Raw genomic sequence first — 14783 nt, 5'->3', positions numbered from 1 at the left:
TGCTTTCCTCAAGACCTCTGTGACCTCTGTTTGCCAAATCCAAAGGTCACTGCTCAGACCTCATCTTCCTGATCTCTCAAGAGCATGTGATCCACCTGATCATTCTCTCCTCCCTGAAATATTTTTGTTCTTGCAACTTCCAGGACACCACACACTGTAAGTGATATTCTTACTCTGTGTTCCCTCCATTCAGCCTCCTTTGCTGGACTTTACTTCCTCTCCCATCTCATCATAGTGCACTATCCTAAGACTACATCATGGACTGCTTCTGTCTTTATCAAGATACATTCATTCCCTAGGTGATCTGAACCACTTATCCAGGCTCATGACTTCAAATACAGTTTCTATATATAATGACAACTCTCAAATTTATATCTGCAACTTCATTTTCTATTCCAAAAGCCAGACTCATAGATTCAACTATTTATTTGATGTCTACATTTGCTAACTGAAACTTACCCTATCAAAAACTAAACTCCTAATCTTTCCCTACAAAACATGGTCCTCCTGCAGGTTTTCCTGATTCAGTCAATGGCAACTCTGTGGCCTCCAATTGCTAAGGCCAAAATCTTGGAAGTTGTCCCAGATACTGTTCTCTCACACTCAATATCCAATCATGAAACACACTTAGCTCTACCTTAAAAACATAAACAGAATCCTACCACCTCATGCTACTTCCACCACTACTGCCCTGGCTGAGCCTTCATTGTTCCTTGCAATTAATGCAACAGCTGCTTGACAGGTCTCCCTGATTCCATCCCTGCTCCCAGAGTCTGTTCTTTCCCCAGCAGCCAGTGTTTATCTTCAGTCCTAAGTGAGCGCTTGGCACTGCTCTGCTCACACTCCCTGCTCTGCTCCAACAGCTCCCTGCCAACCCCAGCAAAGCCAAAGCCTTTACAACAGCCTGTGGGCCCTGTTCAACCATGATCTGATCCCGCTGCCACTCCCCTTCTTACTTAGCTCCAGCGACCTTTGGTTCTTTGCTATATTTTGAGCACATCATGCATGCTCCTATCTCCAGATTTTTGTACTTACTGCTCTCTGGCCTGGAATACTCTTTCCCCAGATATCCTCATGGCCAGCAACTTCATTTCTTTAATGTCTCTACTCAATGGTCACTTCCTCAGTGAGGCTTTCTCCTAAAACCTTTATACAAATTCCAGTCCTGGCTACAACTTTCCCCTATATTTCGTCCCTGCTTTGTTTCTCCATAGCACTCATCACCCAAACATACATATATACATACACACACACACACACACGTAATTTAGTCATCTTTTAATCTTTTGTCTCCCTTGCTAGAATGTAAGATCTAACAGGATAAAGCTGCATTTGTCTAACACAAAGCTGCTTCGTCGTGCCCAGAACAATTCCTGGAATAGACCCCTATAGGTTGAGATAGGATTATAGGCAGTTCCCTAGCACAGAGAGGTAAAGGGAACCAGCCAAAGAGAGCAGATGAGCAGCATAACTGAGGATGCTCCCTTCCCCTTCTGGATCACTCATGGTATCTTTCAAAGAAAGGGCCACGGGTAAAAATATCCACAGAAAGAGATTTCATGGCAGAATAAATAGATGAGTAAATAAACAGTAGATTAAAAAAAACTATACACACAGCACAATCACAACTATCAGGCAAACAAGATGAGAAAGAAATGGAGGCCTTCTCACTGAAATAGTAGGTAATACTGGATACCAGAGAACAAATAACTTGCTTTCTTCTTTGGGTTTGTTTCTACTTCACACAGTTTGTATAGTGAATATGTTACTTTTGTAGGAAAAACAAAATTACACAATAAATTATTTTAAAAAAAAAGAAAAGAAAAAAAGAAAACCTCTCAAGTGACTTGACCTTCTCAAACCGGAAGTTTAGAGTTAAGATGAAGTGGTAAAGGGAGAAATGAATTGCTTTAAGATTTTACTAATCACATATAGGCTTTTCAGCAACATAAATCTTACTTGATTGCATAATAAGGCAATGAAACTTGGAAATAAACAGTACTATAGCCACATTGTGACCCCTTTTACATAGTAGCATTTTCTTAATGCATGCAAGGAAACTACATTGAAGGATATCCATGGGGAAATATTAATCTCTTTCATGATTTTGGCCAGAAATTAAACTTAATTACAAAAGGAAAGCAAAGTAGTTTTAGTTTTCACAATGAGTTTATTGCTTTCTTCTATTTATCAAAAACTAATGACATGCAACATCTAAAATGGGTATCAGGGAGTCTCGGCTGAGGGTCATAGAATAATCTGGATGCTGGAAGAGAATTAGGGAAGGGGAAGAGGCAACTGCCAATGGAGAGTATTCTATGGATGGACTTACCAGAAACTGGCCTCATGATATCCATTGGTTCTACTTCTTCTTTCACTTTAATTTCAGGAACAGGAGGGCCCAAGACGGAGGACAGACTGCCACCCACAGTGACTGATGGAGGTGGTGCAGCTGCAATGGTGGTGATGGGTGGAGTGATGGGGACCGCTCCAGGAATGGTTGAAAGGGCAACGGCTGGTTGTGATGGGGGACTGGCTGCTGCAATCATAGTTGGAATGGTCGGTGGAGGCTGCTGGGCAGTTGGAGGGACGGCAATGGTAGGCTGATCATTATTTTGATTGGATACAGTCTCCATGGACACAGTGACAGGAGTGGCCATAGACACGTGGATTTCAGACTTGGGTTTGGCACTAAAACACAAAAGAAAAGCACATGTAGCAAATAAGAAAAAAACTGCCTTCATCTACAACATCTCAGAGGATGGGTATTTGTCCAATTATTTCTGTTCAGCGCACTGCACAATTGATACTCTATTTCTTTAATTTTTAAAAAATTTTGAGACAGGGTCTCACTCTGTTACCCATGCTGGAGTGCAGTGGTGTGATCTTGGCTCACTGCAACCTCTGTCTTCTGGGCTCAAGGGATTCTCCCACCTCATCCTCCCGAGTAGCTGGGACTACAGGTGTGTGCCACCATGCCAGGCTAATTTTTGTATTTTTTGGTGCAGATGGGGTTTCACCATGTTGCCCAGGCTGATCTCTAACTCCTGAGCTCAAGTGATCCGCCTGTCTCGGCCTCCCACAGTGCTGGGATTACAGGTGAGAACCACCACGCCCAGCTTTAATACTCTATTTCTTGACTTTAAAGTTTAACAAAGCAATTTTAAATGTCAATCAGGTTTTAAAAATATACTGTATGTCCTGCTCCCACCCAAGTTTTTGTAAGCAATAATAAAATTAACAAGAAAATAACACTTTAAAGAACTCACTCAAAGTCATATCGTCATAGCACAACCAATTTTCATAATATTAATATACATTTTCCCCCAGAATTCCTTAATATATATGTTGACTTTGGAGTTGTTATTTTTGTTTTTTTTTTTTCTTTCTTTTTCTTTAACTACAGTTGTAATTGAGAGGGACTGAGGTTGAGCTGATTACTAATGGCCAATGCCTAATCAACCATTCCTGTGTAAATGGAATTTCCATAAAAACTCGAAAAGACTGGATTCAGGAGCTTCTGGGATAGCTAGCACGTGAAAATTCCTGGAGGGGCGTGCCTGGAGAGGTCATGGAAGCTTCACATCCCTTCCCCCAGGCCTTATGCGTCTGTTCCAGTTGGTTGGTCATCTGCATCCTCTGTAATAGCCTTTATTGAAATAGGTTAATGTACATAAAGTGTTTTCCTGAGTTCTGTGTGCTGTTTTAGCAAATGAAGCAAAATGCATGGGAACTAGCTGGTCAGAAGAACAAGTAAAACCACCTGGGGCTTGCATTGGGCGTTGAAAGTTTGGTAGTCCTGTGGGACTGAGCCCTCAACCTGTGAGATCTGACACTATCTCCAAGTGTCATAGTTGAATTGGAGGACACCCACCTGGTGTCTTTTGCAAATCTGGTCGGTTGGTTGCCGGGGAGAAATCCTCCCCCAGTTCTTACTAACCAGAGGTCACAGAAGTTTCTGTGTTGTTGAGTGAGAGAAGACAAAAACACTGGCTTTTACTCCTGTATTCTCAGATGAGCAACTGTACACTTTGGATTTTTAACCTATAGAAATGAAAATACTGAGTTGGGCACAGTGGCTCTTGCCTAAAAACTCCCAGCAGTTTGGGAAGCTGAGGCAGAAGAATCACCTGAGGCCAGGAGATCGAGACCAGTCTGGGCAATACAGTAAGACCCCATTTCTTAAAAAAATTTTTTTTAAATTAGCCAAGTGCATTGGCATGCACCTGTAGTTCCAGCTACTAAGGAGGCGGAGGCAGGAGAATTACTAGTGCCCAGGAGTCCGAAGCTGCAATGAGCTATAACTGTAACACTGGCACTCCAGCCCAGGCAACAGAGGGACTAGAAGTTCTGGAATATAAAAATGTAAATGCTGAAAGGGGAAAAAAAAGAAAAAACACTAGAGTCTGAACTGCATATTTGAATAGGCATAAGAAAGAACTGGCTAGGCATGGTGGCTCACGCCTACAATCCCAGTGCTTTGGGAGGCCATGGCAGGAAGATCACTTGAGCCCAGGAATTTGACACCAGCCTAGTGAACACAGGGAAACCCCAACACTACAAAAATACAAACATTAGCTGGGCGTGGTGGTGTGTGCCTATGGTCCTAGCGACTTCCCTGGCCAGGTTGTAATGAGGGGCCTCAATCTCCTCCCCATCCCACTACTCATGCAGTATCATCAGAGGCCAACCGGGAACCTGGCCTTCACTGATCACCCGGCAGTAACAAGGCAATGCCCCCTCTTCCCTGCTGGGGTAGTTTGAGAGGAGGCCTGCTAAAGTATAACCTATACATAAATCCAGTCTTATAATTTAACACTTAAAATGTCCAGTTCCAAACAGAAAATCACTCATCAAGAAACAGGAAAATCACAACTTGAATAAGACAAGAGATGAATGATAAAAGAATTATCTGACAAGGACTTTAAAGCAGGTATTATAAATATGTGTTATTATGCAATTATAAATTCACTTGAAATGAATGAAAAAAATAGAAAAATCTTAGTAAAAAAAATCAAAGTTATAAAAATTTTGGAACCAAATAGAAATTAAAGAAATAAAAAATATAATAACTGAAATAAGACGGTCTTGCTGTGTTGGCGAGGTGTTCACAGGCATGATCATTGAGCACCACAGCCTCCAACTCTTGGCCTCAAATGATCCTCCCTCCTCAGCCTCCTGAGTAGCTGGGACTATACAGGTAAGAGCCATTGCATCTGCCTTAGAATCAGTGAGGCCGAAGACAGATCAGTATAATTAGCCTAATCTGAACAACACAGAGAAAACAGACTGAAGAGTGTGGATAGAATAAAGATGTTTTCTGATATGCCAAGTATCAAAAACTGACATCTTGGGCATTCTGTCACTACTACTGAAGAGGTGCTCTTGCAAATCAAGGGGGTAAATCAAGAAGAAGGAAGCATACAGGCTCCGGCTGACAAGGTGTAGGGAATTCAGAGCCTGGCGGAGAGAAGAGGCACCAGGAACAACAGCTGGGCACCGAGACCAGGCAGGCACCAATACAGACTGGGGCAGGCAGAAGCAGGGCTTCAGGGAGGGATGTGATCAAGAAAAAGCACAAATGACAGAGATCTGACAGGTTTAACTCATTTAGAGCAGTTCTGTAGGTTTGGTGGAAAGTTCGAAGATGAACTAGTGATACCTGGAAAAACCTACACAAACATTATAAGCCTTGTAGTATGACACGACTTAAACAAATTAAACTTACTTATATTGACAGCTATTGGATTTCCTTTTTAAATCTGTTTTATAGTTTTCAATATCTTAATTTTCCTTTAAAGTTTTTTTGTTTTGAATTAATAATACATTCACATATTTCAAATGATATATGGAGAAAGCTCCTCGATATATTGCATGGGTTCATCCACTATTAACTTCCACACAATATCACTATATCTCAGCATTCCATTGACTCTAAGACGGCAACAGTTATAAAATGAACCATTATTTTGTGCACACTTAAAAATACAGTAACTGAATTCTAGAATATTAAGATGTCATCAGTTTTAAGATACTGATTTTAGAGATGCTATGGTTTTAAAACCTTGTTTCTCACAATCAATAAAATATAATAATTTCTTGTATGACCTTATAGTACTTATGTATGTAGACAAAAGCAAATACAAATGTTTTTTCTTTTCTTTTTTTGAGACAGAGTCTGGCTCTGTCGCCCAGACTGGAGTGCAGTGGCACGGTCAGGACTCACTGCAGCCTCGACCTCCCAGACTCAAGCAATCCTCCCACCTCAGCCTCCCAGTAGCTCGGGACCACAGGTTTGCACCACCACACCCGACTAACTTTTGTATTGTTTGTAGAGATAAGAGTTTCGCCATGTTGTCCAGCCTAGTCTCAAACTCCTGGGCTCAAGTGATCCACCCGCTTCAGCCTCCCCTCCCCAACCCCTCTGGCAGCTGAGACTACATGGGTGTACCACCATGCCTGGCTAATTTTTTTTTTTTTTTTCAAATTTTAGTAGAGACAAGGTCTTGCTATGTTGCCCAGGCTGGTCTCAAACTCCTGAGCTCAAGTGATCCTCCCATCTTGGCCTCCCAAAATGCTGAGATTACAAGTGTGAGCCACTGCACCTAGCCCAAATGTTACTTTCTTACCCAACTTGCCTGCTTATTTCAAAACTGTCATAGCATATACCTCGTACCTTTTTTTTTTTTTTTTGACTCATTTGGGTTGCTTTTTTGACTTGTAACCATATTTTATTTAGCCAGTCCCCTATTCGTGGAGTAGACTATAAAGACCAATACAGATAACAACATTCGACAGACTAAAAAACTACAAATTTAAGTGGGAATATCTGGAGGCGGAAGGTGAGCAGAATGCACACGATTCCCCAGGCTCTCCATCCTATCAAGAAATGCAATGCCCAGCCATGGTGGACAAACCACATGCTGTCAGAGCCAGATTTCCCAAAGTATGTCACTTCCTTGCTTCTCTACACTAAGGACTTTGGGGACAGTGAAAGTGGCATGAAAACTATGGGGGTGAGAGGAGGTGCTTCTGAGCTCTGGGGCTGACTGTTCAGGAGAGCTGCGTTTCAGAGTGGAGCTAGCTGTCCAGGGAGCAGCAAGCCAGCTACCTTTCAACAGAGCCCTTCCAACTCTGGCGTGTTAGCTCTCAGCACGTTGACACCTCTGTCATCTGATATGTGTGCTGGTGTATCCGATTAATACATTACCACATATACCTGGGAAAGAAAAATGCCTCTGTAATTTTGGTAAGTATTGCCAAATTGCCTTGCCGTAAGAGTTATAATAGTTTGCACTCTCACCAAGAATAAAAACACCCAATTATCCACAGCTTTTCCAACAGCATATTTCAAACTCCTGGTATTTTGCCAGTATGAAAGGTAAATGATGGTGTCTCAGTGTGCTCTCAGTTTGCTCATCTCTTGATAGAAAGCATCATTCCACATGTTATGGACCTTTGATGCTTCTTTACCTGTGAACTAATTGTTCAAAAAGGTCGTTCATTTTTCGACTGGACTTCTTTACTATTCACTTCTGGCAGTTATTTATATACTATGAAGATGAGCCGTTAGACTGTGCTATGGTTGGAAATATATCTTTCCAATTCATCATTTGCCTTCCACTTTGCTTATAAAGTTTTTTCTTGACAAAAGTAGTTTGTTTCTTAAATAATTTTTACTAAGTCAAATTTCTCTCTCTTATTAAAGACAGGGTCTCATGCTATCACCCAGACTGGAGTACAGTGGCATGATCCTGGCTCACCGTAGCCTCGACCTCCCAGACTCAAGCAATCCTCCCACCTAAGCCTCCTGAGTAGCCAGGACCACAGGTGCGCACCACCATGCCTGGCTAATTTTTGTATCTTTTGTAGAGATGGAGTCGGTCTCGAACTCCTGGGTTAGAAGCAATCTGCCCACCTTGGCCTCCCAAATTGCTGGGATTACAGGTGTCAGCCACCACATCCAGCCCTGAGTCAAATTTCCCAAAACTTCCTTTTTATAGATTCTGAATTTTGAGTCATAAAGTGATACGGTTTGGCTCTGTGTCCCACACAAATGGCTCCCGTGATTCCCATGTGTTATGAGAGGGACCCTGTGGGAGATGACTGAATCATGGGGGCGGGTCTTTCTCGTGCTGTTCTTGTGATAGGAACTAAGTCTCACGAGATCTGATGGTTTTAAAAAGGGAGAGTTTCCCTGCACAAGCTCTCTCTTTGCCTGCCACCATCCACGTAAGATGTGACTTTCTCCTCTTTGCCTTCTGCCATGAATGTGGGGCCTCCCCAGCCACATAAATTTATCCATGGGTTTTTCGATCGTTATTTGCATAGAACTACATTAAGTTCAATGTAGAAAAAAACTCCTTTTTAATTTTTTTTATGGTTTATCTCGATTGAGTTAGCCATAGGCAGGCAAACTAGAAATGGAAGTGAAAGGAGAAAACAGAAAGCCCTTTTAACCCATTTTAAAATGTTCTCTGAGAGCTGGGCATAGTGGCATGTGCCTGTAGTTCCCTACTCAGGAGCCTGAGGCAGGACGGTGACCTAAGCCGAAGAATTCAAGGCTTTAGTGAACTGTTCACACCCACTGCACTCCAGCCTGGATGACACAGTGAGACCCTATCTAAAAAATAAGGAAATTTAGGCCGGGTGCGGTGGCTCACGCCTGTAATCCCAGCACTTTGGGAGGCCAAGGCAGGCAGATCACTTGAGGTCAGGAGTTCGAGAACAGCCTGGACAACACGGTAAAACCCCACCTCTACTAAAAACATAAAAATTAGCTGGGTGTGTTGGTGGATGCCTGTGATCCCAGTTACTCGGGAGGCTGAGGCAGGAGAATCACTTGAATCCGGGAGGTGGAGTCTGCAGTGAGCTGAGACTGCGTCACTGCACTCCAGCCTGGGTGACAAGAGCGAAACTCCATCTCAAAAAAAAAAAAAAAGTAAATTAAAAAAGCCACAATGAAAGAATTATATAGCAGAATCAGTGGGCTGCAATGAAAGCATTATTTAGAAGAAAATTCATAGCCTTAAATATTTATGTCAGTAAAAAAAAAATATTGAAAACTGTCAGGCTGAAAAACTAGAAAACAAACAAACAAAAATAAAGGAAACAATAAATATAAAAGCAGAAACTAATAACTTAGAAAAGAGACTAACACTGGCTCGGCGTGGTGGCTCATGCCTGTAATGCCAGCACTTTGGACGGCTGAGGCAGGTGGATCACATGAGGCCAGAAGTTCGAGACCAGCCTGGTCAAGATGGTGAAACCCCATCTCTACTAAAAATACAAAAATTAGCCAGGTTTGTTGGCACACACCTGTGATCCCAGCTGCTCACGAGGCTGAGACATGAGAAATCACTTGAACATGGGAGGCAGAGGCTGCAGTGAGCCACTACCCCGCAGCCCACTACCCCGCAGCCTGTGCGACAGAATGAGACTCTGTCTTAAAAAAAAAAAAACAAAAAAAAAACCGGCTGGGCACAGTGGCTCACGCCTGTAATCCCAGCACTTTGGAGGCCAAGGCGGGCAGATCATGAGGTCAGGAGATCAAGACCATCCTGGCCAACATGGTAAAACCCTGTCTCTACTAAAAATACAAATAAATTAGCTGGGCGTGGTGGTGCGCACCTGTAGTCCCAGCTACTAGGGAGGCTGAGGCAGGAGAATCGCTTGAATCTGGGAGGCAGAGGTTGTGGTGAGCCGAGATCGCGCCACTGCACTCCTGCTTGGCAACAGAGCAAGACCCCGTCTCAAAACAAAACAAAAGAAACAGAAAAACCCAGACTAACACTAACCCAAGTAGTCCTAGCTACTTTGGAGGCAGAACAGGGAGGATCACTCAAGCCTGGAAGGTCAAGGCTGCAGTGAGCCAAGCCATGATTGTGCCACTATACTCCAGCTTGAGTGACACAGTGAGATTCTGTCTCAAAAACAAAAAAAGGGGGGGGGGGGGGGGGCGGGGCGGGGAGCGGGCATGGGGGCTCACGCCTGTAATCCCAGCACTTTGGGAGGCCGAGGCGACTGGATCATTTGAGGTCAGGAGTTTGAGACCAGCCTAACCAACATGGGAAAACCCTGTCTCTACTAAAAATACAAAAATTAGCTGGGCACGGTGGCACATGCCTGTAATATCAGCCACTCAGGAGGCTAAGGCACGAGAACTGCTTGAACCAGGGAGGTGAAGATTACAGTGCGCCGAGGTCACGCCACTGCACTCCAGCCTGGACGACAGGGCGAGACTGTCTCAGAAAAGAGAGAGAGAGAGAGAAAAGTGTAATTAACACATGGAATTTAATCATATCTATTTCCCCTTATTATTATTTCGATTTATTATTATATCCTATTTATTTGTTGTCTGCTAGAACTGATGAGGCCTGAAAAACGTGAATTAAAGCCCTTTTGCTCCTAAGCTGCTCTTTGAAACCCTCCTCATACTTCTTGTAAATTCTGCTTTATGAGCCTTAACGCTACATTATTTGGTACACAGATATTCTTAACTGTTAAAACTTCATTGTAGGCCGGGTACGGAGGCTCACATCTGTAATCACAGCACTTTGGGAGGCTGAGGTGGGCAGATCATGAGGTCAGGAGTTCAAGACCAGCCTGACCAACATGGTGAAACCCTGTCTCTACTAAAATACAAAAAAATAAGCCAGGCATGGTGGTGTGCACCTGTAATCCCAGCTACTCAGGAGGATGAGGTAGGAGATTCTCGCTTGAATCTGGGAGGTGGAGGTTGCAGTGAGCCGAGATCATGCCATTGTACTCCAGCCTGGGCGACAGAGCAAGACTCTGTCTCAAAAAAAAAAAAAAAAAAAAAAAAAAAGATAAATAAAATAAACAAATTTCATTGTAAATTAGATTCTTCAGCATTATAAAGGACCCTCTGTGGGCCGGGAGCAATGGCTCATGCCTGAAATCCCAGCACTCTGGGAGGCCGAAGCGGGCAGATCATTTGAGGTTAGGAGTTCGAGACAAGCCTGGCCGATATGGTGAAACCCTGTCTTTACTAAAAATACAAAAATTAGCCAGGTGTGGTGGCACGTGCCTGTAATCCCAGCTACTCAAGAGGCTGAGGCAGGAGAATTGCTTGAACCCAGGAGGTGGAGGCGGCAGTGAGCTGGGATTGCGCCACTGCACTCCAGCCTGGGCAACAGGAGTGAAACTACGTCTCATGAAAAGAAAAAAAAAGGACCCTCTGTGTTCTGCTTTTAAGCTGAATTCCACCTTTTCTGATAAGATTTCAATTTGTTTACCTTTGCTTGATAAATCTTTTGAAAAAATATTTGTGTGTGTAACTTGAGTCCTCAGATGACATTATGTTTTTTCACTGGTATTTTAAAATTGGTTACCATGGGATTACAATCAACAGTCTAAATTCATATCAATCTAGTTTGCATCGATACCAACTTAACTTCAATAACATACAAAATGTGAAAGGATGGAAAAAGATATTTCATGAAAACAGTAACTGAAAGAAAGCTGTGGGCCTGTATCAATATCAGAGAAAATGGATGTTAAATCCAAAACAAGACAAAGGACATACTATATTAATAAAAGATTCATCAAGAAGATCAAAGAACTGGGAGAAATGAGCAGTTACTAATGAAAGGGCATAAAGTTTCAGTTAAGCGAAACGAAGAGGTTCTAGAGCTCTGTTGTGTGACACTGTGCCTGCAACAAACAACAGTGTACGTTTAAACCTCTCCCCACCAGGGCAGATCTCATGTTAAGTGTTCACACCACACTAAAGAGAAAAAGATACAGCAATTATAAACCTTCACGCATCAAAGAACGGTGCCCCACGTAGCAGAATAAAGGAGACACTGACAGAATTAAAGGGAGAGACGGAGAGGATGACACCCACCCAGGCTGGAGTGCAGTGATGCAATCTCAGCTCACTGCAAATTCCGCCTCCGAGTTTCAAGCAATTCGCTGCCTCAGCCTCCCAAGTAGCTGGGATTACAGGCATCCACCACCACGCCCAGCTAATTTTTGTATTTTTAGTACAGACAGGGTTTCACCATCTTGGACAAACTGGTCTTGAATTCCTGACCTCGTGATCTACCCGCCTCAGCCTCCCAAAGTGCTGGGATTATAGGTGTGAGCCACTGCACCTGGCTATAGCTGGAGATTTCAATACCCAACTTTCAATAATGGATGAAACATCCAGATGGAAACTTGGCAAGGACACAGAGAACTGGAGCACTAAACAAACTAGACCTAACATATACACAGAATACTCCACCCACCAACAGCGATTGCACGTTCTTCTCGAGGGCACGTGGGACAATCTCCAGGACAGACCATACTTTAGGTCAAAATTCAAATTTCAAAAAATGTATAGACTGAACCCAAAGGATCTTTTCCAAGTACAATGGAACAGACCTAAAAAATCAGTATGAGAGAAAATGGAAATATTCACAATGACATGTGAGACTTCTTTCCTGAGTCAGATAATGGTTTTCAACACATGCAGAACGCTTCCTTAACTTTTTGGCATCTTCATAATGTAACAGCTATAGGAAAGCATTTTTTTTTTTTAAAGACAGGGTTTCACTGTTATTGCCCAGAGTGGAGTGCAATAGCACCATCTCAGCTCATGCAGCCTTCGCCTCCCAGGTTCAAGCGATTCTCCTGCCTCAGCCCCCAGAGTAGCTGGGATTACAGGTGGCCCCCACCACGCCCGGCTAATTTTTTGTATTTCTAGTAGAGATAGGGTTTCGCCATGTTGGCCAGGCTGGTGTCAAACTCCTGGCCTTAGGTGATCTGTCTGCCTCAGCCTCCCAAGTGTTGAGATTACAGACGTGAGCCACCGTGGCTGGAGTTTTTTTTTTTTTTTTTAAAAGACAGGGTCTTGGGAGGAGGAGGTTGCAATGAGCAGAGATCGCACCATTGCACTCCAGCCTGGGTGACAAGAGCAAAGCTCCATCTCAGAAACAAAAAAAAAGACAGGGTCTCACTCTGTCGCCCAGGCTGGAGTGCAGTGGCGCGATCTCGGCTCACTGCAGAGATCTGCCTCCTGGGCTCAGGCAAATCTCTCACCTCCCAAGTAGCTGGGACAACAGGTGCACCACCACACCCAGCTCACTTTTGTATTTTTAGTACAGACAGGGTTTCACTATGTTGGCCAGGCTAGCCTCAAACTCCTGACCTCAAGTGATCCACCCGCCTCAGCCTCTCAAAGTGCTGGGGTTACAGGCGTGAGGGCACTGCGTCCGGCCTGACAAGCACTTTCAAGTTGTGTATGACTAATGCTTTCTCCATTCCTTTCTTATGTCTGGACGAGGCGCTGACAAACCATATCCCGGCCCAACATCAGTTCTGCAGATGAAGTCTTTCAGTACAGCCACACCAGATGTGAGGACCATGGCAGAGACTGCGCGGCTCACAGAACCTAAAATAGCTTACTCTTTATTTTTCCCTTTACTGAAAACACGTACCAATCTCTGCTTAGATGATCAACAAAACAGTAAACGAAGTGCTATTGATAACTTCTGTGGAAGAAGTGCTCCGACCAGGGCCAATTTCAAGCTGCCAATGTGTTCTTCAATGTGGAGTGGGGCAGAGGTTGGTGGCGGGCGGGGGGGACGTGAAACAGCACACCATTCTACGTAATTATTCCATGGGAAGAAGGATAAAATGTAGTTGAATAATTAGTAAGTACTGGGTTTTAAGTATTTACTACATTTAATTATGACTTTTTACCCAGTAATACAATTTTTTCAGTGGTTGTCTATAACACCTGCCTCCCTCCCGATAACGTATCAATCTACTCTTGTGAGTCAGCACAAGTCAAGTTCGCCATCCCTTGACTTAATGTTTCATTTTGACCTTCCTGAATCCCTTTGTGTTTGGCCGGCCTCTGTATACAAGGCAGAGCAGAGGTGGGTTCTGCTTTGTAATGCAGTCCGGAAACAGGCGAGGTAAGACCTGTATGAGTTTGCCAGAGCCACCACGACAAACCATCACAAACGGTGTGGCTTCAACAGAAGCCGCTTGTCTCACAGTTCCGGAGCCAGAAGTCTGGGATCTAAGCGTCAGCAGGGCTGGCTCTTTCTGTGGGCCTGAAGGAAGGACGGACTATTCCAGTCCTCCTCTCCCAGCTGCTGGTGGCTTTGCTGGAAGTCTTCATTACTCCTCGGCACCTTCCCAGTCTCTGCCTCCACGTTCACATCACGTATTTGTCTGTGTCCTCATTTCCCCTTTTTCTAAGAATACTAGTCACAGGTCAGGTATGGGGGCTCCCGCCTCTAATCCCAGCATTTTGGGAGGCCAAGGCAAGAGGATCACTTGAAGCCAGAGGTTGAGACCAGTCTGTGCCATACAGCAAGACCTTGTCTCTACTAAAAAAATTTATTTAGGCCAGTAGTGGTGGCTCACACCTGTAATCCCAGCACTTTGGGAGGCTAACTGGATATATCACTTGAGGTCAGGAGTTCAAGACTAGCCTGACCAACATGGTGAAACCCGGTCTCTACTAAAAATACAAAAATTAGCTGGGTGTGGTGGTGCGCTCCTGTAGTCCCAGCTACTCAGGAGGCTGAGGCAGGAGAATCTCTTGAACCCAGGAGATGGAGGTTGCAATGAGCCGAGATTATGCCACTGCACTCCAGTCTGGATGAGAGGGCAGACTCCATCTCAAAAAAAAAAAAATTTTTTTATTTAAATTAGCTGGGCATGGGCCAGGCATGGTGGCTCACGCCTGTAATCCTAGCACATTGGGAGGCCAAGGCAGGTGGGCGGATCATGAGGTCAGGAGATCGAGAACATCCTGGCCA

The 14783-nt window shown here is 43.9% G+C and overlaps 1 protein-coding gene across 8 annotated transcripts in view; it reads right to left on the bottom strand.

Annotated features, from left to right (window-relative positions):
* SAP130 (Sin3A associated protein 130) overlaps nucleotides 1–14783 on the bottom strand; it is an 84577-nt gene that overhangs the window by 11743 nt on the left and 58051 nt on the right. For all 8 annotated transcript variants that reach the window (XM_025404786.1, XM_025404791.1, XM_025404789.1 and 5 more), the window contains one exon: nucleotides 2333–2691. In XM_025404786.1, the coding sequence (XP_025260571.1) occupies nucleotides 2333–2691 (359 nt within the window). The remainder of the gene's footprint in view (nucleotides 1–2332; nucleotides 2692–14783) is intronic.

Source organism: Theropithecus gelada, chromosome 12 (genome assembly GCF_003255815.1).
Source record: "Theropithecus gelada isolate Dixy chromosome 12, Tgel_1.0, whole genome shotgun sequence".
Classification (NCBI taxonomy): Eukaryota; Metazoa; Chordata; class Mammalia; order Primates; family Cercopithecidae; genus Theropithecus; species Theropithecus gelada.
This window is presented reverse-complemented; position numbering and strand designations above follow the sequence as displayed.